General features: G+C 36.9%; 1 protein-coding gene across 19 annotated transcripts in view; it reads left to right on the plus strand.

Annotated features, from left to right (window-relative positions):
• Positions 1-4,076: 4,076 nt before the first annotated feature.
• The window catches only part of TMEM260 (transmembrane protein 260), a 66,153-nt gene continuing 44,850 nt past the window's right edge, over positions 4,077-25,379 (plus strand). For 18 of the 19 annotated variants that reach the window (XR_006699554.2, XR_012416321.1, XR_012416316.1 and 15 more), the window contains exons 1-3: positions 4,077-4,353; positions 9,219-9,250; positions 9,982-10,133. Coding sequence is in view for 3 of the 19 variants with exons in the window: in XM_005561337.4 (XP_005561394.2) it covers positions 4,194-4,353; positions 9,219-9,250; positions 9,982-10,133 (344 nt within the window). In the remaining 16 variants the exon portion in view is untranslated. Of the gene's footprint in view, positions 4,354-9,218; positions 9,251-9,981; positions 10,134-25,379 lie in introns of those variants that run through there. The other variant, XM_065548845.1, reaches the window with a different exon arrangement.

Genomic DNA, 25,379 nt, shown 5'->3' on the forward strand with positions numbered 1-25,379 from the left:
ACCTTAAATTTCACTGATATTAGAAATATTAAGACATTGATTGTATCAAGTGGGGTGTGGGGGAATTAGACATCTAAGTTGTAATTTTTAGGTGAATTTCAGCGCATTAATGTCTGTGAAGCTACTCTGAATGCTCAGAAAGGATAAAACAAAGAGGAGTGACTTTTGCTTTTAGAAAGATGAAATAGGTATTTTTTTGCAAGACAGATGCATTTAGAAAACAATCACTCTACTGTAGCCAAAACCAAAGAATAAACCATGAGGAAGGCTGAGTGGGCAGCCGAGACTTCTACCCTCTCCAGGTGCCTCCACATACCACCAGGGTCTTGTCAAAGAAGGCAAAGGGAGAAGCCAGAACTTTCATTCTGGTTGGGTGGTAATGAGATCCCTCTTCTCCATGGCAGCAGTGGAGACCACATGGGAATCTTAGACTTCCACCCCTGCCCAGAAATAATGAGGTCCCCCTCTCCCTCCCTTCTGGGGTAGTATCAGACGGAGCCTAGTGAGAGTCAGGACTTTCACCACTGTCCAAGGAAAAGGAGGCCATCTCCCTACCCCCGTAACTATGTGGGTAGGGAGATGTGGTGCTAGTGGAAACCATAAGTGGAACAGTGATGAGGCATTCCTTCACCTCGCAGCAGGGAGGCAGCAGTAGAGGCCCGGTGGGTAGGGGGAATGTCCCCCTCTGCTCAGCAATAAGGAGGAGCCACCTCCTTGGTTTTGATAGAAGCTAGATGCTGGCCATAAATCCCAGGAAGACTCCCAGAGCCAAATTTAGGGTACCATAGGGCCACGGATCTATGCATTTACTTTCCATCAATCTGATGTACTATATCTAATTCAGTGTTCCCTGGCCTCTGTGATGTTCTTTGAATGTGTCAGCTTGGCTTGGCTACATTCCTGTTTTTCAATCAAACACAAATCTTGGTGTTGCTGTGATGGTATTTTGTAGATATGACTAAAGTTCATAATCAGTTGACTTTTTTTTTTTTCTGCAAGCAGAGTCTTGCTTTGTCACCCAGGCTGGAGTGATCTCTGCCTGGGTGACATCCTTTCTTTTTCTTCCTCAAGAACAGATGTAATGTCTGGAGCATTAGCAGCCACCTTGGATCAGTAGATGACCTTGAGAATGTAAGCTGAGTGGGATGGTGCAGAAAGATATGAGGACTTCAGCTTTGTCCCTAGTGGAAGCAGGGAGTTGCCAAGCCAGTGTTAGACTGACTTCCTCCAGACTTCTGACTTCTTTTACATAAGAGAATGATTGTTTTAATGTTTAAGATCTGTCACTAGTAGCTAAATGCAATCCCTAATGGATACACCAATGATCTCTGATTGTTCATGTATTCGTTTATTACATAAATATTTGTTTAGCACCCATTTTGTGCCAGGTATCATTTTAAATATGATGGAAATTAGACAAAGTCTATCAGGTTTGACAGGCTATTTAGATATAGAAGTGGAGAGGTTGGGGGCAGTCGGGGGCAGTCGGGTGTTTTAAAATAATCAGTCACTTAAAAAAGAGAAGCAGAGGAGGTATACTTTTGAGATATATTGCCCCATAGTTGCCCTTTAAAGCTTTAATATGATCATCTCAGGAAAGAAGACAGAAAGAGAGAAAAGCCTAGAACAGCCCAGGAATACTCTAGCATTTAGAGGACTGATAGAAGCAGAGCCAGGGCAGGGAGGCCATTGATAAGAGGAAAACCAAAGAGTGTGCTATCAGTGAAGGCCAGAAAAGAAAATACTTCTGGAGAGGAAGGAATAGTCAGATGCTTACTAAGAGGTAGAGTCAGACACAAACAGAGAACTGGAAGTTCTTAATCTTCAAAGGAAAACAACTGTGAAGCGAATGAAGCTTGGGCTTCACAGTTCCTCTCTAATCCAGGTGTCTTCCAATATCTGGTGCCTAATTCTGTATCTGAAGTTTTATTTACATCAGTTTGCTTACAGATAATTCTCCAAGTTTTATACACTTGCGCTTCACAAAATCTAGACACGCCCTTTCTTCATTGTCCTTTACTTCTCTGTAACATCCTGACCACATGTACTTCATTGACTTTCCTTCTTTAACCTCTGATGATGCCTCATTCCCTTCCACTGTTCTCTTCCCTTCTCCAACCATTCCCTAAATGAGAATATGGGCTGACATTAGACCTCAGCCTTGTTCTTTCTACACTATCTCCTTATCGAGTTAGTCATTTATATCATCCTTACACGAGAAACTCCTAAATTTGTACTTCCAGCTCTGATCTCTACCTCCCAGACATGGACAAAGAATTATTCCCCTTCAAAATAAAAAATTGTAAAATAAAACTCATAAGCAAAAGTGAAATCCACAAAAAGGGAAAGAAGTATATGCTTGACTCAGTCAATGTTACTCATTGGTATGTTCTTTCAGCAAAGAAATAGAAGACAGCCTATCTTAGTTATCTATTGCTGATAACTGACGTTACCCTGTATTTATCGACTTAAAACAACATTTATTATCTCGCAGTTTCTGTAGGACAGCAGTCTGGATGAGGCTTAGTTAGGTCCTCTGCTTCAGGGCCATCCACAGGCTGCAATCCAGTCTTGACAGGATTTATAGTTATCTCAAGGCTTATGTGGGGGAAGGACCCACCTTCTAGCTCCCTTACATGGTGTTTCCTAGATTCAGTTCCTCTAAAGTTGTTGGACTGAGGGTCTCAGTTTCTTGCCAGCTGTTGACTAGAGGCGACTCTCAGTTTCTTCCCATGTGGAACTTTCCACAGGGCAGCTTACACCATATGGGGTAGGTGGTTTCATCAGAGAGAACAAATGAGAGGACAAGAGGGAGGACCAGCAAGATGAAAGTTAGTCTCTTATAACCTAATCTTGAAACTGACATCCATCACTTTGCCTTATTGTATTGATAGAAACCAATCCTTAGGTTAAGCTCACACATAAAGGGAGCAGATTATACAGAAAGTGAGTGAGGAGGCAGGGCTATCTGGGAAGCCATTTTAGAAGCACTCTACCACACAGCCCCTCTCCTCCAGGAACTCACAGTACAACTGAGAAAGTACCTGGAAAAGGTTGGAAATTGTATAAGTGCCTGGAAAAGACTAAGGTGTGCTGGTCCCATGACCGTCAAGGTACGTATATGTTACTCTATAGTTTAGTCACTGTGTCCCTATCAAACTGCATGTAACACATTTGAGATTGTCACTGGTTTTCAGTGTGTCTGCAAGATACATTCTATGGGGGTTGCCCTCCTCCCCTCCCACTCCAGGATAATTGCTTTAATAACATAAAATATAAGCTTAAAAAGCTTAATTGCACTGTTATGTGGTTGTCCTATTAACAAACCCGATTCTTTTTTTGTGTTACAGCTCATTGTAAAATACTGTGATTCAATTTCATTTCCCACTTTGTTGTGTCGAAAGCTCCAGCAAAACACTCCTCTTCCTTAAACTAGGAGACACCTTTATCATGGTATGAGTTATTTGCATGAATACAGGAACTCAAATTTCCCGACTCATCTACAGAGTTTTCATCATGCTATGGAATGGAAAAAAAAAAAAAAAGACTAGCATATTCTAATCTCTCAAAAAATTACTCAGTGATTTAATAAGTAGCACAAAGACTTATTGTAATTAATCATAGCAACGTAATAAATCGTAATAAATACATAATTGCGATTAATTTATTTATTGACTTACTTCGCACATACAGTAAATACACCACCCTTTGTTTTAGCACAGGTAGGGGATCCTGGCTGATCATGGCCCTTTTGTGCAGTTCCACTCCGCACCGTAGGGGGCAGGAGCAGCCTTTCCGCGCTCGCGGTTTTCGATGCTGCTTTGGTCTCTGTCAGACCCAACCAAGTCAGTATAAAAGGGGGCAACAGCATGGAGACGGTAGGGCCGTGTCCAGGCTTGCTTTTTAAAGGGAAGGCTCTGCCGGTGATTAGGAACCTTAAATCACATTATAAGTAGGTGAACGCCAATGCGTGGTGCACTGCGGGAAAACTCCCAGGGCCTGGCTCAAGCGAGGCCTGGCATTTTCTCCTCCCTGCGCTCAGACGGAGAAAGGTCCGGTCCAATCCGCGGAGGCTCGACCCGGAAGTCGCTGTGGCCGCCGCACAGGCTCCGCTCGCTTCTCGACTGGGGAACTCTGTGTCGCACCAAGTCCTTGGGCCAGCCCTGTCCTCCTCCTTCGGTCGCCACTGGCCCATGAGTCCCCATGGCGACGGCAGGGGCCAGGCCCGGGGGCGGGCAGTCCGAGTGGGGACGCGGCGCTCCGGGGGCATCCGCGGCGGCATCGCGGTGTTCGCCGCCGTGGCCGCAGTGTTCACCCTCACGCTGCCCCCCTCGGTGCCTGGGGGAGACTCGGGTAAAGTACTCGCAGGGTTGCCCCTCCTGTCCCTCTCCCCTGATCCTAGAACGGGCGGGGGCTGCGTCTGGCCCCCGCTCTTGGCATTGGGTTTGGTCAGCTCTGGGCCTCCATCCACCCACCTGTGTACAGGACTCTATTGTGTGTTTCAGAGCCCACTTCTGTTTCCATCCCTGTCGTTCTCGTTTCTTTAGTTCTCAGGCTTTCGAGATGGGGCTTATTGTTGGTTTCGCCTGGTGGGGCTTAATGACCTCTCCACTTCCCCAGATCTTTTTTCCTGGTCCTAAGTATTTGCATCCTTTTTTAATCCACAGATATTACTCACCGAGTCCTTATTATGTTTCAGACAAAAGAACAGTAGTGGCGAACAGATAATTGCGAGTGTTCCAGTGCGGTTAGACAATACCCAAGTTAATGAATAAACAGCATATTAAACTGTTTAAGTTATGGAGACGGTAGGAGGGAAATGTGATTGAGAGTGGGGGTAAGTAGTGGGTCCTTCCGAATGGCTATTCAGGAAAGACCTCTGAAGAAGTGGTATTTTAGTCGAAACCTGAATATTGAGAAGGAACTAGCCATGCAGAATATTTGCAGAACTCTTAAAAAGGTGGAAGCCAGGTGCGGCTGTTTCTATGAAAAAGAAAAGCATGACTCATCGGCCAGTTAAATCACATTGTTTTATATTTGAGGCAAGAAACAAGATCTATGTTTTGTTTTTGGATTCAATAATGCCATATCGTGGCCAGGAATTTTGTCAGAATGGTGCTGTAATGTCAGGTGGTGAACCTGTGGACTGAAGCAGCAGTTTTTGCTGCATGACCAGTTATCCTTAAATTGAGCAGCTTAAACAGCAAACGTTTATCGTCTCCCGTTTCTGTTAATCAGGAATCTGGGTCCAGTTTAAGCTAGTTGCTCGTACTCAGAACAAGTTTGCTGTCATCGTGTGGGTTGGGGGCTGCGGTCTTTTCAAGGCTCAATTTGGGGAGAAACGCCATCTAGTTCTTTGCTGTGTGGGTCTCCATAAGTTAACTGACTTCTGTCAAGAAAAAGATGAAGGATACCTCTCTGTCTGACACCTCTGTGTCATTTTGTAGCCGAATACTGTAAGTGATATACCACTTCTCCATTTTATTCCTGGAAGTTCATCAGTAAACCCAACCCATATTCAAGGGGGAGAGGATTACACAGGTGAGAATACCAGGAGTTGGGGATTAGTGGGGATCATATTTAGGGCTGCCTACCACATTGAAGATCCTTGATGTTCCATCTTCAGATTGTTACCTTCTTTCGGGTCCTATTGCACAAATACGGATAGTGTTTCATTCGTGTAGTAGGGAGTTTCTGTACCATGTTTCTAAGATTTGTATTTCATAATGGAAGTAACTTTATAGTTGTGAGAGTTTTGATGCTGGAGGGCATTTTTCAGAGGTTAGGTAGTTCTGTTACCTGTAAAAAAATACAAAGATTGACAGCTACTTATGATTGGTTGAGTGTGAAAGATGGGAATGAGATTTATAATAACTGAAGTTTCTTGAGCACTTACTATGCGCCAGACACTGTTCCAAGTGCTTTATATGGGTGGTTGTTTTAACCCCCTCAGCTACCCTTAAAAGTAGGTGCGATCATTATTTTCCTTTTATAAATGAGAAAACTAAGGCTAAGCTATGCCCAAAGTCACACAGAGTAGTCAGGAAAAGAACCCAAGTATATTGACTTTAGAATATGCCCCCTTAACCTCTACTTTTTGTCAAAACATTTCAAGAAATTCTTTTCTAAATCCATTATCACATATGTAGTGATATTTAAAATCTACTTAAAATGTTTATTGCCTTGCCTTTATTAATACTGTATTTTATTTTTTCCCAGAAGATTAAAGTTGTGTATTCACCTTGAGTTACCAAACTTTAGGTGCTTCTAATTTGTTTGGTTTCATGTTAAATAGTGGTTGCTTCTAATATTTTTATGTTCATTTTTGGGAATGATAAATAAACTGTTTTCCAAGTATATGCCAATATGGAAAATTTGCTTAATCGTATATTTGATAATTGTGTTTACATGTTGAATGTACTATTCTTGAATATTTGTTTATGAATTATATTTTCATCAATAAACAGAACACATCTCAAAACCAATACAAAGCATGTATTCTTCTTCCTGATAAGTCTTACATTTTACTCCATAGATTCATCACATTGTGTGGTCTTGCCAAAATTATTCTTTGTACCACTTGACACACATAGTTCATTTATGGGCAGGGTTGCTCGTGGTGCTTTTCGGGGAGGGGGTAGGAAGCTGGCCTTCACTAAATTAGTTTGTACATGAGACTGTCTTTAACAGATGTGATGTGTGACAATCTAGTCTAATTAATATTGAGACGTATGATATAAAGCTGGTTTTTGTAAAGGTTAAGCATCTGCTGACAACTCTGGGCTTGCCATTAGTTTGTATTGCAGACAACAAAGCTGTGGTTCTCAAACTGGAACATATTTCAGAATTACCTGGGACACTTGAGCCCCCAGTGCCAGTGGGTCTTAGTAGATTAGGGAGTTTAGCGGTATGGGCAGGGAATCTTCATTTTTAAAAAGCAGATTAATTCTGATGCAGGTAGACATAACTCTGAGGAACCCTTCGTGTACAGGATTGAGAGAAAGCCAAGACTCTGGAAGCTCTGAGGGTTTTTTTTTTTTTGCTATTCACTTCCTCTTTATCATAATGAATTTAAGAGTAGTATTTCCCCTTAGATCTTTATCAAAGATACATTTAGAATGGGGGCATCTTTTCTATTTCTATTTTAGTTTAACATTTGATAAGAATTGATGGAAGTTTGTCACTTTCCAGATTTATCTTTATAGCAGCAGAACTCCGGGAAATAACAACACACTGACTTTTCCATGGTAAAAAGAAGTTAGAGAAAAATAGGCTGTTTTTCTTAATGTTAAATATAATTCTGAATACATTTTAAATGGAGGAGAATGAATAGTGACCTTGAAATTTTGAACTTACGGTGGCTTCGTCACAAAAACATACAAGAACAAAAAAAATCGATGAAAATAGTTTGGCGCTAAGGACTTCAGAGCTAATCCGTTATGGAGTAAACTGTAAAATCATATCCTTTACAGTAGTTAACAAAGGGAACAGTTCTTTGAGACATTGTGAGACCATAAACTAATTAAAAAGAAGCATTTAGGGTATAAAATGTGCTGGTTTCTAAGGTGCTCTTGAATATCTAACAAATGTCTGTAAGTAATTGACTTAATCTGTCTTCAGGTGCCCTTATAACACTTCCATGATGCAGTCACTCACCTAAGGGGTGTCTTAGTAGCAAGGATGACAATGTGATGTGTCTTTTTGTTGACCTCTATGTGCATGGCTTGAATTGATTGTGTGTGGCCAGAGGGGAGAAGTGTTGGTATCTTGGCAGGATCGTGAAATGGATAGGTTAATGTTTTTAAACTTAGTGGGAGAGAGAAATGAAAACCAACCAGAATATAAGGCAATCTAAAGTGCTAAATAGACTCAAGCAGGTTCTATGGAGGAGGAAGAAGTGATTAATTCTGATGGGGAGACTGGGGAAGCAGGTGTCTAAGGAAAGGTGTTACCGAGAAGGTGGCAATTGAACTAGGCTTTGAAGGATTTAGGGAGAGAATGCTAGGGAAAATACTCCAGGGTGAGAAAATGAGTGAGAAGAGGTGCAAAAGAGGACCACTCCAGAGAAACAGTGGGTAATCAGATTTGACTGGAGAGAACGTAGGTTTCATGGATATAAGCCTAGAAAAGGGACCTTGAAACCATGGAAAGCTTGAACATCATGCTGAGGAATGTGAACTTCATTCAGTAAGCAGAGAGCAGCCATTGAGAAATGTTAGACTAGGAATGCAATGCAGCCGTGTGTGTGTGTGTGTGTGTGTGTGTGTGTGTGTGTGTGTGTGTGTAGGCAGGGGGAAAGGCAGGTGTTGATTATAAGTGATTTCAGTATGAACATGAATTGAAGTAGAAGATTGGTCAAGTCTGTTGCCATAGTCCAGGCCAGAGAGAGTAAAGGTCTAAATTGTAGCTGGGACAGAAATTAGAAGCAGAGTATTGCTAGCTATGAAAGGATAGGAAATGGACATTAGTATATTTCCTAATAGGTACTAGTAACTTTCATGAGTCATTCATCAATATTGATTCATTCAGGGTTGAGTCAGAAATAGTCCTTGTGCTCTGAATATGTAAAAGATTAACAAATAAGCATTACATTACTGCATTTTAATTTTAGAAATAGTCACTAATGGTGAGGAACTATAAAGGACTATGTAAAGAATATTATTTAATGGTTTGAAAAAATGTCTTACAGTAGACCTTACCGAAATAACCTGCAGTTAATAAACACTTGGAAATCGTTTAAAGATATCCAATGCAATTAATGTGGAGAAGATATCCAAATGCCAGTTTTAGGGTAGTGTGGGACATTTTAGGGAGTGTCCAAACCTCAGATGTCTGCACATTTTATGTTATCATAAGATTACATCTTTATAGACTTTCGTGCTAATTTATTGAGGGATAACAAAGCATGTTACACTAGTGCTTTTGTATATTTGCAAGTGGATACAACTTTCAGGAGAGAAAAAAAGCATTTTTAAAAAACCGGAATTTACCTATATTTCCACTGACCACTTCTTAAAGACTACCAAAGATAGTTTGTTCAATAAGACCTAAGGGAGAAAATGTTCTCAGACTATTTCATGCTGTTAAATCTCTACAGATTTACAGTTTTATCCAGTCAAATTAATGCAAAACCCCAATGCAAGCATTTGGATTTTGAAAACTTTGGAGGAGTGTCATTCTCTAATAGTAATTATTGGTTTTACATTATTTTTTCACAGGGGAACTGATCACAGCCGCACATGAGCTTGGAGTAAGTATTAGTTTTATTGTTTAATCAATGCTCTCATTAACAGTTTTAGGAATTAAGAAAGTTTAATTAAGCATGGAGTAAAGTAGATTAATTTATTTTCAAACCCCAGTTTTTAGTAACTTATAAGTACAGTATGTGACAATTTACTTTAAGTTTTAAATCCAATTAAACTAAATTATAAAGCAAAGCCTTTACTATATATACAGTAGCTGCCTTATTATCACCCCAAATTTTGTATAAGCTGTGGAGAATAAAATAAATCGGGTTAACAGTTTTAATAAGTTTATTATTTAATAAACTTTATTATGGTGCATGATCCCTTTAGGCAAGACCTTACGACTGTCAGCATGGTGGTAATCCGATAGCAGTGTGGTCTTTCAACTTTCTAACCAATACGATATTTCAGAACCTGCTTTTTTTCAATAGCCTTTTAAATGACCCTAATGTACTGTGAACCCAGAGAACAAACTGCTTAAGAACTGACAATGAAATATGTCACCCTTTCTCTGGGTGACGCTCCATGTGTTAGACGCTGCCAAATCCACTAAAGAAAATATTTATTTGTATTGCCACAAGAGGATTACAATAGAAAACCACTATTCAAACATTTAATCATTGGTGCCTAATCTTTATAGTTGCCTGAGAAAAGGGCTGCTTTTCAATTAAGGCCTGTGTGACTCTTCCTTTCCTAGATGAAACCCTTCTTCTAACTGTTGCTAATTTTTCTGTAGGTTGCCCATCCTCCTGGCTATCCTTTGTTCACGCTGGTGGCTAAACTGGCAATTACACTGTTTCCTTTTGGTTCAATTGCCTACCGCGTCAATCTTCTCTGTGGCTTATTTGGAGCAGTAGCTGCATCGTTACTTTTTTTCACCGTTTTCAGGTAAAGTAGTTGATTAGTTAAAATTAATTTTGAGCAGTTGGAGATATAGATTTCTTATGGCTCAAGTACATGCATTAAAAACATCTTTTGTTGCTTGGTTTCCCTAACACATGTGATTTCACTTTCTTAATTTATAATAATTTCATATGCATTTGACCCCTCAAATGCAGTTGGTTTTGTTTCATACAATGGAGTGAAGGTGTCAACGGTTCATTATCACAATTCTCTGATTAGGCAGAACTAATGAGGTTTGTCATTTTATGAAGATGCAGATGGGCCGGTTTAATTCAACAATATGAGGTTCATCTTTTGGTAAGTGGTAAATATCATTTAATTACAGTATTGCTGATGGGCAGCTGCCTGTCAGGTCCAGGGCTAATTGTATTATATTCTAAATATGAACATGTATACTTTTTGAAATAAGGTTATTAACTAAGGAAATAAATTTGGGATGTGGTTTTAGTAAGGTTTCACTCTGCTCCATTATGGCTGTAGGAAAGGTAGGCAAATTAGATCCCAAGTACTTCACTGATAGAAGACTTTTTTAGTTGGGAAGGCTACCCTGCTTTTAAAACATTGGTCCTTAGTTTAGAATGCTGGTGACTCAATTGTCTTTGATGTTTCTGTCTCCTTCATTCTTAACTCCGTGTATCCTATACCTAAGAGGATTATAGTGAAAAATACAAATTACACTTTCTGCAAAAGGAAAAACCAAATTAAGACACTTCTTCTAAAAACTTTTGCTTGTCTTATTATAAAATAAATGATTTCTGTATGTAAATATAATTTGAATAGGTATAATTTCAAATGTCATTTTTGGAGACCAATATTTTTATTGGTGTTAAAGTCATTAATACTACCCTTTAGCTAAATTCTAAATCTCTTAATTATTTATAGAAAGATAAGAGTTAGTATAACTATAACTCAGAAGTTTACTTTTAATCTGCATGTGAAAAAACTTTCAGATTCAAGTATTATAACTTGATCTTTTCCAAAATTTTTGTATTACATTTGTTGTTATTTTAGTCTTTATGAAATATTTAAAATAATGTCTCTGCTTAGATTCATTCATACTATTAATATTTTTCTTTTTCTCAATGGTTAGGATAATTTTTATTAGAATTGTTCCTTCTGAGTCTTTTGTGGCTAAGAATCTGTCAGTATTTCCACTGAGAGAAAAAGTGGTTTTTGTTTTTAAATATCTAGGTTGAACAGGAACTTACTTGTTCTGTATTGAATGAGTACATTGTTAATTTTCACAAGATACTTTAGAGCAAAAACATTTAAAGAAAACTAATATGTTCATTTTGATAGTCTGTATTTTAGATCATTTATGTAACATATACATCTATTTAAATGTTATGTAGCTATAAATAGCTCTGTGCAAGTAAAGGGATTCATTTTCTAAAACTTCCATGTTTTTCAACATTATTAGTTGGTGATGCCATTCCACATGAGAATCACTGTAAAAATCATAAATAAAAATCTTAAAAACAAATTTGCAGAATCCGGATAGCTCTGGACAGTACTTTTCTTTAAAAATAGCTTTTATTAATTATTATGATTGATTATAATGGGTTTAGATTAGCACACTAGCCTATAACGCTTTTCTTTTAATATACATGGCTAATGATATATTTTATACTTGCTGACATGTGCTTTAAATTCAATCTCTTATATGACTAAATGAGGTATTTGAGTGGTTTTAATAATATGGTATGTACCCTGGAAAAGTTGCTTTCCTTCAGAAAAGGGATCTAACAATATTATCTCTTACATAATTTTAATATGAAAATACTTCATTATTTTGAATACAAATAATTGACAAGGTACACGTCCTTTGGGAATAACCTAGTTCAAGTGGCAAATCTGTTTTGTCAAACAATAGACACCCTTCAAAAAGGAGAAGCCATCTCTATGGTAATAGGACTAACAGTAGCCTATTGATTGAGTGGAAGAAGACATTATACAATGTCAGCTGGCTTGTTACAATTTCATTTGTTGTATGACCTGAACTTAACCTTTAAAACCTTTCTTCTGTGAATATAAACCCAACAGCAGGACACAGTTTTTGTACAACCATTACAGTGATGGCTTTTTTCCTGTCCCAGCGTACAGTAAATGTGCTTCTTTGCAGGTTGACTCCCTTATCAGAATTTGTTTAGGAGACATTTCACTACTTTATTCATTTACAAACCAAATCATCATTCCATTTTGTTGTTGAATATTGAAGGGTTTTGATCCAGGAAACAGTTTTATTCTTTCTTTCCCCCATCACTTAAGAGACCATTACTGTACATGTAGGATTAGTGCTGACTGGTGTGCAGTAAATTAATTCTTTTAACAGGTTTAGGTTTTTTTCAGGTAATTGTTCACATAGCATTCACTATATTTAGCTCTTGGGGTGGACATAAAGACTTTCTGTACCTTTTAAACAAAGATTTTATTTCAAAAGCAAATTTCTGTTTAAATGTGTTGATGTAAAAAGCTCCATTTTTTTCAGTAAACATGACTTAGATTGAAAGACCAATTTATTCGTTGTTTCCAATTACTATGTAATTTTTGCTTTTCTTGCATCTTTCTCTTGCTTTTAAAAGCTGTAAGATGTCATTAACACTGCATTTTTTGTCAATCTTTCCTAATGGTTGGCAAGAACTCATTTATATTTGCTTTGCTTTAATGTAGAAAGCATGTGAGTAAAACAGCACATTGAAAGCCCTATGTGTCACTGTAGTTTATTGAATTAAAAATAGTGAGCTTGTGGCAGTTGTTTCCGTATGTATTTATTTATGTATTGTCCCCTTAAAGAGTATTTTTAAGCATGTATTATGTTAGGGGAGTTTAATCTAGTACATTTCAAAAATAGTATTCATTTTATTAATGTGTACATCTGTGTTTCTGAGACTGTAATATAGTTAGTGATTTCTGGGAACTGGGGTTTTCTTTTTTAAGGCTATTAAAGTAAATGATTTTTAAATTTAATAGCATAATATTTAAAATGCCCTATTCTATTTGAAATTCACAAATCCTATTAATATAAAATGTTAAAGTTATACATAATATAAATCATTAACATGAACACCATTTAACATTATTTAATGCTTGAATTTCAAAATTATCTGCTAGGAAATATCAAACTAGGTCTTATTTACTGAATAAAGAAGGAGTACTGAAGTCACTATCATTAAACATCTATATTCTAACCCTTCATATGTTCCGGTATCACTAAAAGAGAAGGGAGCATGTTGATAGCATTGTATAAAAATTCTTTACCTCAGGGAAGATTTAAATTGCTTATGATATCAGAGGAGGGTATATGTTGTGTCATTTATTTTGGTAGTTACAGTGCAGGGGATATATTCTCAACAGGCCTGAGAGTCAGCCTGTCCTTTTCAAACTATTACCAGCCAAATGGAACTATAGAAGAATTCATTCCATGATATTTGTTGAACACTCCTGTGAATTAAAAGTAAAGCTCTTAGTTTTTATAATCAAAATTCAGTGCTTATTTTAAAGAAAGTAATATAAAGTCACCATTAAATAGGCAGTTTTTCAAATATTTTTTCTAAAAGGTGTAGTTTCAGGAAACTTACATAAAAATACTTTCTAACATCATTAATATTGCACAGTAAGACATCATATCTCTTAATGTCAAGTAGATTACCTAGAATATAGGAATATTAATAATATTAAAGGTATATTGAAACTTTGCTTACTACAAAGAATGTACAATCATTTTCAGTAATCCTTAAATATCTTCTGGCAGATTGTTTTGTGCCAGTATTTAACTCATGGATTTTGTAATTGTATACCTTATATATTTTTAACCATTATGTTGCTTCTAAAAATTCGATTAAATTTTAGAAGGCAAAGACTTGATTCTGAGCACTGGGTCTGCTATTCTTTTAGCTTCAGCTAAGATTCCATTCAATAAAGAATAGAAAATTAAAATGCCATACCTTAGAGAATGCAGAATCTCCTGCTTAAGGGACATTTGGATTTTCCAGCTCAAAGAGTATTTTAGATTATTGCCATAGAGAATAATGTGAAGCTCTTCCTAATTTCACAAGTAACTATGCATAAGTAACAAATAGTCACCAAGTTTTTGTAGTTGAAGAAGAATGGAAAGTGCTGGAGAGTTAATTTCCATTCAGGAGAATATCTATCTTGATCCCTGGTTAATTGATCATATATTTCTCTCGTACTTGTATTAAAATTGCATTGACTTAGACTGCTTAAGAATATTAAGAGCTTGGTTCATTTGCATTTTCTTATAAGTAGAGGGACATATTAGGCTCAAATAGCAGCGCTTCATTTTGAAGGGAAAAAAAGCAGGGCAAAAACTCTTTTTTAAGACTGTAGAGTCTTTTCTGACAGCTAGTCAGAGTTAGAATTAGTTCAAGGAAATGTTAATAATGCACTGCCTGGCCTAATCCCTTTGATATCACCAGGTATCCTCCTGTTCATGGGTTAATTGCTTTAAAAGCGAAGGCAATATTCTGAGCGGTGGGCCGCTTCACCTTTTCACAGCTGTTACCATTGAGTGACAACTAAATCCCATGTGTAAGATGAGGAAGAGCTCAATCTCCAATTGGGAGAAAATTTATGTAAACCACAATCCCTTCAGAATGTGCGGAAGTCATAGACTTTCTTGATTTACTCTGCTTTTCCCAGAAAGCTCTATTGTTCACTTTCCTAAGTCCCATCAACCCTTTGTAGCAGAATATCACAGCGGCAGCAGATAGCTTGAAATATATAAATGCTATCATAGCTCTGATTAATAGCAGTGCTTATGAGTCAAGTCTGATAACAGTGCAGCTCTCCACTCAATTTCAGATACTGCTAATGGAATCTGTCTTCTCCAATTGTAATATGAGAAGGCCTAATTTGCCATGGAGCTTGGAGCTGTCACCAGTAGGGGATTGTGGGGTCAGATGGGAGCTGCCAGGTTTTTGCCCTGCAGCTTGTATCTCTCACTTTGAATAGAGCAGCCCCCTGCCTGCCAGTTAGCTGATAGGCCGCCGTGGGGTTTATGCCACTATATACAATAGGAAAGGGCTACATAGGCTGACTTTATAATTGTGAAGCTAGCTCATATTTCCACAGCTACTGTGCTGCATAATTTCTAATAAGTGGTTTTAACAAATGTCAGATTATGAAAAGTTTCCTCAATTACAAAAACTTATAAAACATTTAAATTGCTAAATCTGTTTCCTGCCGAGATTTTGCCACTGGAACTAGTCATCAGTTATTATGGTTGTAATAATAAACGCACATATTTCTTTAAATTACAAATAACATTATAGCTCATAACTTATATAGATTTGGTGCTTTTCAAAGCCATAAAAATAGAAAATAGTCAATGAATTGAGATATTAAGATATACTTCATAACTTTGCATAAGACTACTTAATATTAAATCTCTATTGTTTATTAAGTTGGTTAGTATTGCTGATGAAAGTAGTTTAATACCCTCATTCTGTTGACTTTAGTTATTTGGACGTTTTACATTGACTTCCTATACTTTTTGTATCTTAACATTGTAAGAATTACACAGCATCTTCTAAGTTTTCAGTTAAAAAGGACTTAGCGTGATGACATGCCTTGGCCGGTGCCTTTGAGAATACTCTGATGCAATATCCTTTTAACCAATTTCAGTCTTGTTACTGAATGCAAAATACATTTTGAAGATTGAGTAACAAACTAATCTTGAGGTTTTATCATGTTTTTATACATTTTAAACAAAATGGACTAAAGTCTATAATTGGGGAGTTATTTTAAACCAGGCTGTACTGTTGTGCAAGTTACCTGGCATACTGTGAAAACTTAGTAAAACGTGAAGTAAATTGCGGTTGTTCCTATAAAGCCTAGTTCAGTGTTTTCTTCCACATATTCAGGAATACGTTGATGGAGTATAATAAAATGAGTTGTTTTAAACTTTGAATAGCTTTATCATTTAATAGCTAATGCACAACTCTTAATTCTAATGGAAATTGTGTGATTACATTTGATTTATGGGAGCTATTCCTAACCTTACTCCCTGCATTTTAGTTGTGCTTTTTTCCTTTTTGAAGACTTTAAATTTTTTACTCTAATTTTATGTAGTGGTTTTGAATCAGGAATAATACTTTATACTTTTCCTTTGAGAGTACTGGTAGTGAATATTTATATAGCTGAAAATTCTGAGTAAAACAGTTCTCCTTTTGATCAAACCTCATGAAGTAGAACTAACCTTAGTAAGATTTTATCTGGAATGACAGTAAATTTTTCTAAAATGTGGAAGAAAGGACTTATTTGCAAATTCATTAAAGATGGAAATATTTTAAATTTTTTTAGATTCAGTGGTGATGACTTCTCAGATGTACCTTTTATATCATGTCCTAAATTATTGATTTATGTTCTTAGGTGTAAACTTGACAATGAGAAGATTTATATTCTGCTCTCTCAGTGGCCTCATTGTAATTTTCCCACAGAGCACCTGGCACATATTAGATACCCAGAACATATTTGTTGAAAGACTGTTGAGTGAGCTGCCACCAAAAGAAGGAGGCTTAGCAGGACTTAGATTTTCAGTAACTTAGCTCCCTAGTTTGACCATTCTCCAGGTAGACTGGAGAGAGAAATACATGGTGTTGATTATGTGAGTGAGCCTAAAGGGAACTTCTATATCATTTTCGTGAACTGGACCCAGAAAGATAAGAACGTGGAAGGATAAGGGTGGTAGATTTGCTGTTCATTTTTATCCTCCTTTACCATACTTCTTCCCTGTAGTCAGCTGCACTATTTTAGTTGTCACTGTGAATTGATACTAATAGTATTTTATTAAACAATAACGTTCAGATGCTGCACTGTGGCCTGCCCAGTCAAATTCCATTTCAAGTAGGAATTCTCAGTACACTCAGTATAGACGTAGTGCAGTGTACCTTCCGTGTTGGGTTCTTTGCATACAAGTAACACTGAAGACAAATACATTCATGAATTTTATGAGGCATGTCAAATGTGTGTTCGGAAAGAATTTCAGGTTTCTGTTATTTGCCTTTTGATTAAGGGTTATACAAACATGTGACTACACATGAAAATCAAATACTGTGTAGCGGAAAGAAAAATATACCTTATCAATAGCAAACCTGTGTCAATGGTGTAAATTGTAACCTCGTGATTTATCCATTGTGTCAACAGATGAATAGTATTCCATCAGTGAGAAAACTGCTACACAATCAGTACATTTCTTAGGAATTTTATCTAGGTCTCATGAATTTTGTGGACCAAAAAAAGAAGACAGTTGTGTTTTAAGCAGAGAATTCTGATGCTTACATTTGATGCTTAATAGCATCACATCATCCTTACTCTAGTGGAGAATTTCTGTCATTTGCATGATCTGGGTGAGATTTTAAACACTTGACTGCCCTACCCATACTATCTATCATACTCTTGGTGTGTCTTTTTTTGTTGACTAAACACTGTGCTCTCCTGGAATGTAAACTATGTGGTTTTATTGTTAACCTAAGTAAAAAGCAATCAGGAAGATTTATCTACTTCAAATATACTGTAAAGCATATTTTTTATATGAAGTATAAAATTATTTATATAAAACAAAATGTACTTCAGTGACTTTTGGATTTGATATTTTGAATAATCTATATCAGTGCTTTCCCCCATTATTATGAGATCTTAGAATTAAGTTTACTTCTCTAACAGTGTAAAAACTTGATTTTGATTATTGATATTGACAGGTGAGTATCTGTTATAGTACAAGGGTTGTGTTATTAAAATGGTCATAGTGGTAGTGTTTGAAGATTGTGATCTTTTCCTCATATGACCTAATATGATTTTTATCTTTCTATAAGTCAGGTTAGATGATAAAAATATGTATTTCATTTGAAGGCATCCCTCATTTGACCTTGCTCTATTGGGGCTCTGTGAGAATTAGATTGAGAATGGAAAACATTTTTTCTCATATCTAATTCATCATAAAGTGTTCTTAAGTTAAAATAGAAAATAGTTTAAACTATTAGCCTTGTATCTGTGAGTTCTGGTGAAAAGAGTTCTCATTTATTCACAACCTCATTTGAATTTCTCTTTTGCTTTTACTTTGGTTGAATTAATAATCAATTTCAGTGGAAAAAAATGTCTTTTCACTTTAATGGGCTAATTTTAAGATTCTACTTTAGCATGTTATTAACTCCTTAGTTACTCTTTAAAAATAATAAGCATATTTGTTCCAAAGAATAAAATGGAAATTGAAAATAGGTATCCTGGATTGCCAAGTTAAAACACAATCATGTTTTTGATTATGTCATTTTTATTTGAAAAAAATCATCAGACTTACTCTATGGGTAGATGACAATTGTTTGTCTGTCTTATTTTGGGTGTAGTTTTATTTATAGTTCATCTACACTTTAGACTTTATGGATTACACAAGATAGCTTATTTTGTGAGCTCAGATTAATAATTTCATTTAAATCTCCTATTTAAATAATGTCAGATTGGACATTCCTTCCATTTATTTTTAATAGATTACTTAAGTCAGAAATTTGGACTACCAATTCATTTAATAGTATTGTATGCAAAAGATTTATGAATAATGTTTTACTCTACTTATATAATTTACCTCTGCCAAAAAAATTTTAAATATATGTTGTGGCCTTTCCAGGGGAAAATTTTTTTTATAGAGTATGTCTCCTGATTAGAGTTATTCCCAAAAAGAGATTGCAACTAACTTGTCTGATCACTCCCTCACAGGTTCCCTTCATTGACAGGGATGATGATTGGCCACGATCATAAGATAATAAAGGCCCCAGCGATCCAAAAGGATAGTGGATTAATTGGAAGCTCTAGGAATTCTGTAAATTCATAGGAAAATGGGTTTCTTTTAAACTCATAATAAACAGATGATAAAGTGCTTCTCGGTAATCTCTCTTAGCAAGTGTGAGACTAGATATGCCTTCAGATATATTTGTTATGATTTTTGTAGCATCACAACCTCATTTGAATTTCTGCACAGGTAAGAAAGCCTTCTGCACATTTAACTTTTTTTTTCTAGCTCCAATATGTAGTGCCTTATTGATTTGGATGGTTCGTTGTTGTTTGGCTCAATAAAATATAAAATGGGAAATTTGATGTGTTTTGTTTGAAATTTCACAAAAGTTTGAGAAAATTGAGGAACTGTCTCTACAAATCAGTGTGTGAAAGGCAATATGAGTAACTGTGAACCTATATTTTATCTTATTTTATTTTTTGGAGTCAAGCCTGTCACCTAGGCCAGAGTACAGTGGTGCTATGATAGCTCACTGCAGCTTCAACCTCCTGGGCTCAAGCCATCCTCCCGCTTCAGCCTCCCACATAGCTGGGACTACAGGCATGTGCCACCATGCCCAGCTAATTTTTATTTTTTTAAATTTTTTAGTAGAGATGAAATCTCAGTATGTTGCCCAGGCTGGTTATGAACCCCCAAGCACAAGCGATTCTCTGCCTTGGCCTTGCAAAGTGCTGGGATTACAGGGATGAGCCACCACGCCCAGTCTATATTTTATTATTCTCTTTGAAATATTTATTTTATAGACAAGGAAGAAAGTAATATGAAAATAGAAAGTTTTTAAAAATAAATTATTACTTCTATATCCTTGCCAAACGAATATTTAAACACTTGAATTAAAGTACAGCATGATAAAATAGTATTCCTTAGTTTCTGGAAAATCTGTCCATACAAACATCATTTTATTTAAGAAAACAAGAATCAATGTAACAAGTTTAAAATGAATTCTTTAACTTTTCCCTTAATAGCATTTGTTACCAAGACATCGTTTATATAATAATAAAGGACATGACTCTTAAAATTTACCCCAAGACCGAAACATCTTTTGTCTTAAAATATTTCTTTCCAAATAATGGCGTAAGTAATTTTATCCAACATTATTTGAAAATGTTTGGAGTTACACTGAGTTCATTAGAAACCATTGCTACTTGGAGAGCATTAAAAACTACAAATAAAGTATGTCTAAAATAATATATATATGGGAAACAGTTTTTCAAAAAATCAAATAGTTTTTCTAGGGACATACATATATGTGAGTGTGTGTGTGTGTATATATATACACATACATATATATTGAGATATATTTTTAATTAAAAAGTATATCAATATGCTGACACATTATCCAATATTATCAATAGTCCAAAAATAATTTTTTGACTTTGTAATATATTATATAGAGGATTTTAAGTTATTCAAATCTGATTTCTTTATAGTGTTTTGATTAGGTTACAGTTAAAAATTTGTATTCCTCAGAGTCATTTTTTTAATACAGAAAAATCTATTTCATACCTATTTATTGCGTTTAATTGGATGAGAACCTAGAGAAGGGGCAGGTATCCTAGTCTTAGAGAAAATGTTTCAGGGAATACTTGCCAAAGACGATGCTTATACTGAGTTGTAAATAGTTACATGGGAGTTAGCGAAGTGAAGGCAAAACAGTGTTCCACATACAAGTTAAGCATCCCTAATCAAAAAATCCGAAATCCAGGATGTTCCAAAATCTGAAACTTTTTGAATACTGACATGATGCCCAAAGGAAGTGCTCATTGGAGCATATTGGATTTCAGATTTTCTGATTAGAAATGTTTCACTGATACGTGTTCTTCAGATACTCCAAAATCTGAAAAAATCCAAAATTTGAAAGACTTCTGGTCCCAGGCATTTCAGATAGGGATCCTCAACCTGTATAGAGAACCTCATTTGCAAAGTAACCCCGAAGTGGAGAAACAGCTTTTGAGTATAGGGACTTGCAAGTCATTTAGTGTTGCTGAAACATAAAGGTTGATGTGTTACGTTAAAAGACCAGATCATGAAAGGTTTTTTTATGTCATGATGAGGGGCTTATATTATGTTTTCTCATTAAAGGAGAGGTCATTAAAGGGTTGGAGTCAGAAAGGTGTGAGGTCAGATATGTTTTGAATCTCTTACTCTGTTGGCAGTGGCGGGCATAGGCCTGGAGGTGGCTTACCACGTTGTTGGATTGGTTTGAGTCTGAGGTGATGATAATAGCTAACATGGGATGGTGGTGGTATGGATGGAGGTTAGATGAGCTTTAAAAATTATTATGAAATGGGCCGGGCGCGGTGGCTCAAGCCTGTAATCCCAGTACTTTGGGAGGCCGAGGCGGGTGGATCACGAAGTCAGGAGATCGAGACCATCCTGGCTAACATGGTGAAACCCCGTCTCTACTAAAAATACAAAAAACTAGCCGGGCGAGGTGGCGGGCGCCTGTAGTCCCAGCTACTCGGAGGCTGAGGCAGGAGAATGGCGTAAACCTGGGAGGCGGAGCTTGCAGTGAGCCGAGATCGGGCCACTGCACTCCAGCCTGGGTGACACAGCGAGACTCCGTCTCAAAAAAAAAAAAAAAAAAATTATTATGAAATGAAATTGGCAGGATGTGTTATTTTTGACAGAGAGAGAGAGGGGGAAAAGAAGCTTTGATGATCACTACCAGGTATCTTAACTTAAATAACTAGGTAGATAATGAAAGTCACTAAGACAGAGAATACAGGAGTAGGAAATCGTTTTTAGAAAAGAGAATGAGAAATTAGTTTTGTACATGTTGACACTGAGGTTCTATGGGGCATCCAGAGTTGGACTGGCATTGGGGTGTACCATAGTTGGTTGGAGATATTTAAGTCCAACAGTACAGGAGAGTGCAGTGCCGGGAACAGATCTGTTTTTTTTTTCAGCTTGTGGTTAGCAGTTGAAATCAAGATAGTGGATAAAGTTACTCTAGCTACCCAGAGTGTGTAGAGTGAGAAAAGCAGTTGTCTGAGAATGAAATCTGGGGAAATAACCAGCTTTAAAGAAATTAATGGAAAAAGAGGAGACATTCAGAAAACACACACACACACACACACACACACACACACACACACACACACAGAAGGAAGATCCAGAACCATAAAAGGAAAACCAGGAGGATATGCAGTCCCAGACATCAACTCAGTAAAGTGTGTCGAGAGGAGTGGTCATCAACAGGGATCAACACAGCAGAGAGGTCCAGAAAGCCTGTTGTCACTGGGGACCTCAGCAAGAGCAATTTCAATAGAGGGCTACAGTGAGAAGAGAGGTAGAGGCTGCAGATGTGGACATGTAAGGCTGATACTGAGGCTAGCCCTTACCCTGAATTGTGTCTTCATGAAATCATCCCTGATGCCAACCTGCTTTGTAGTCATTTATCTTTGTCTCACTAAGGTTAAATGAAGCATGCTCAGATAATGCATAGGAAATATGACTTGAGCAATATAATGAGACTATCTTCTTACAGAATCAGTGAATTAACTGAAGACTTGCAAAGTCTTCAGAAAATCATCATCCTTATCACTACTGGCATCATCCTTTGATGTGTGAGCACAAATCACAGACATGACTTGCTGTGTCCTGACGTGGGGGTCACAGCTCCTTAGTAGCATGCCTGTGAAGCCATGGCAGTGAGCCACAGACCTTATTTCCACGTTGCTCTCAGCCTGCAGACTTACTAGTGCACATGTACCAACCACTGGCAGACTTTCAGGACAAATACTTAGTTTATTGAAAATCTTAGTATTTTGAGAATAGCTCTCTAAAACTCTGTTCCATCATTGGCTGCTTTCAACAGTAGAGTCTAATCTTGTATAACTGGCCTGTTCCATCCACTAACAATTTGATGGTCCCTTCTCCAACCCACTTTTTACTCCCTGGTATGACATTAGCTTTCATTTCACTCATTTCATTGATGGCTCACACTGTCTCTTTACTTCCTTTTCTATTCAGTCTAGGCCCCATGATTCATTACTTTAACTCTCCTTCTTGTCCTGTCCTTTTGCCCTTCTGTCCCTCTGACCTAGTAAAGCCCCAAAGGATGGCTCCATCCAGCTTCTCTAGGATAAAATAATATTTTATTTTATTATCATAATAAAGCCTGGCTCAGACTCCTGCAGACCTATCCATAGCCATGTGTACTGACGCTGCTGCTCCATCTCCACAGTCGCTGTAGTCTTCAAACTCAGCTGAGCGTTAATTGCTACCTACAAAGCCTTATTGTATCCCTCTTGAGCTGTGGAATTTTTCCATAACAGATGTTTCAAGTTATTTCAACCTCTTAATCTACTAGTTTGTATATGTTACATGGCAAGTAACAGTTGATTGATTCTGAGTCTTAGCATAAAGTAAACTTAAAAATTTTTTTTGTATTAACAGAGGAATCTTATTATATATATAGCTCTGATAAACTGGCTCATGATCTTCAGTCTGTTTTCGTTGCTGCATAACTGGATAAGGTGTGAAGGAAAAACAAAAACAAACAAAAAACCTCCTGATTTGGAAGACTTAGCTGAACCTATCTTTGGAAACAGAATCAATTAAACGTGTATGTGTTACTTGGACTAAATACAACATAAACCCATACAAAATGGTAGTTCAAGCATCTCAAGTTTTTTAGAGAATGTTAGAATCTATTGTCTAAATTGTCTATCGTCCTCTTTGGAAAAATCCAAAGTCATTGGGTCTTACAAATTATTTGGATAATTTTTCTTCCAAAATGAAAAGAGATGATGATTAGTCAGATGCAGTAGATAATTTGGTCAACATTTAAATAAGCAGTAAATAGCCTACATATTAACTGTCATAAAGTAAACGTTTAAAGGCAGTGTGTTGAAATATGTGCATTTTAAGGAGCATTCAGAGTTTAACTTATAAAATCCTGTTGAAATCAAAGAAATTCATACAGGCTTACCCCATATAGATTATTGTACGAAAACATGAATACTGGGTCCTCCAAAACATTTCACTTTCTATATATCCTATATATGGATGTACACATGACTTTCTGCTCCTAGAGGCATGCTTCCTCTCTTCTGTTTTGCACAAGACTAGGAGAACAGGAGCATTTTATTTTCAGAATTTCTTCACACTTTTCCTTGAAAAAATAATGGGAAGTATACTAAAGAGAGAAGATAGTGTGTTTCAGTCAGGGTTCTTGGTTGCAAGCAGGTGACTCTGGCTGTGGTTAGCTGAAAAGAAACATAGTAAAAGGAAGTTGGGAAGGACTCTACAATTCAATAATAAAAAGACAATCCAATTTAAGCAATGAGCAAAGGATCTGAATAGACATTTCTTTAAGGGAGATACACAAATGGCCAATAACACAGAAAAAGATGCTCAGCAGCATTAGCCATTAGGAAGATGCAAATCCAAACTTCAGTGAGATGCCACTTCACACCGACTAGCGTGGCTAGATTTAAACTAGATAGTAAGTGCCCACTAGGATGTGGAAACATCAGACCCTCATATGCTGCTGTTGGGAAACAAACAAATTGAAAGATCCACTACGCTTTTGTGTGCCATACATTAGGACTACAAGGCAAATTCCTGTAGACTTAGTTTGATTTCCGAGCAAGTTTATGCGATGCTAAAAAGGTTGAGATTTTAGATTTGATTCCCATTACTGATTTCATAATCAGTTACCTTGTCTTCTACTATTCGACTCAGTGGTCTCACAAATTATTTCTCTAATGCCAAGGAAAATCAGGTGAAAGAGTACATGGATTATTTATTGCAAAACCATCTTGACCTTAGTGGAGAGACGGAGAGAGAGAATTCAGATTATAGACCTTGCTGATATGGGATTAGTCTTCAGTAAAATACTCATGTACCTAACTTTGTGTAACAATCTAAGGTAACTAGATAAACGTCATCATTAAAGTCAAAAATTTTACCTTATATTCTTCAGTTTTTAAAACCTTATGAAATATTTGAAAAGACAGTTAATGTAGTTCATAATTCTAATCCCACCTCAGCCTCCCAAGTAGGTGGGACTACAGGTGCCCGCCACCACGCCCGGCTAATTTTTTTGTATTTTTAGTAGAGACGGGGTTTCACCATGTTAGCCAGGATGGTCTCGATGTCTTGATCTCCTGACCTCGTGATCCGCCTGCCTCAGCCTCCCAGAGTGCTGGGATTACAGGCGTGAGCCACTGCGCCCAGCCTAGGATGCCTTTCTGAGTGTAAGAATATGTGTTAAAAGTCATTGTAGATTAGTGAATGTTGAGTTTTCTTCCTGAGGATTCATTTATATCAGGATTTTATTCCGCTTCGCTTCAGGTAACACATTTCTGCAGGAATGCTGTAGAAATGATGCTGTATTCTTTTCACTGGAATAGATTGGGAAGCATATGATGTTTGTCCTATTACTAATGCTGTTAATTTTGGTCACGTGGTTAAGATTG

Source organism: Macaca fascicularis, chromosome 7 (genome assembly GCF_037993035.2).
Source record: "Macaca fascicularis isolate 582-1 chromosome 7, T2T-MFA8v1.1".
NCBI classification, from domain to species: Eukaryota; Metazoa; Chordata; class Mammalia; order Primates; family Cercopithecidae; genus Macaca; species Macaca fascicularis.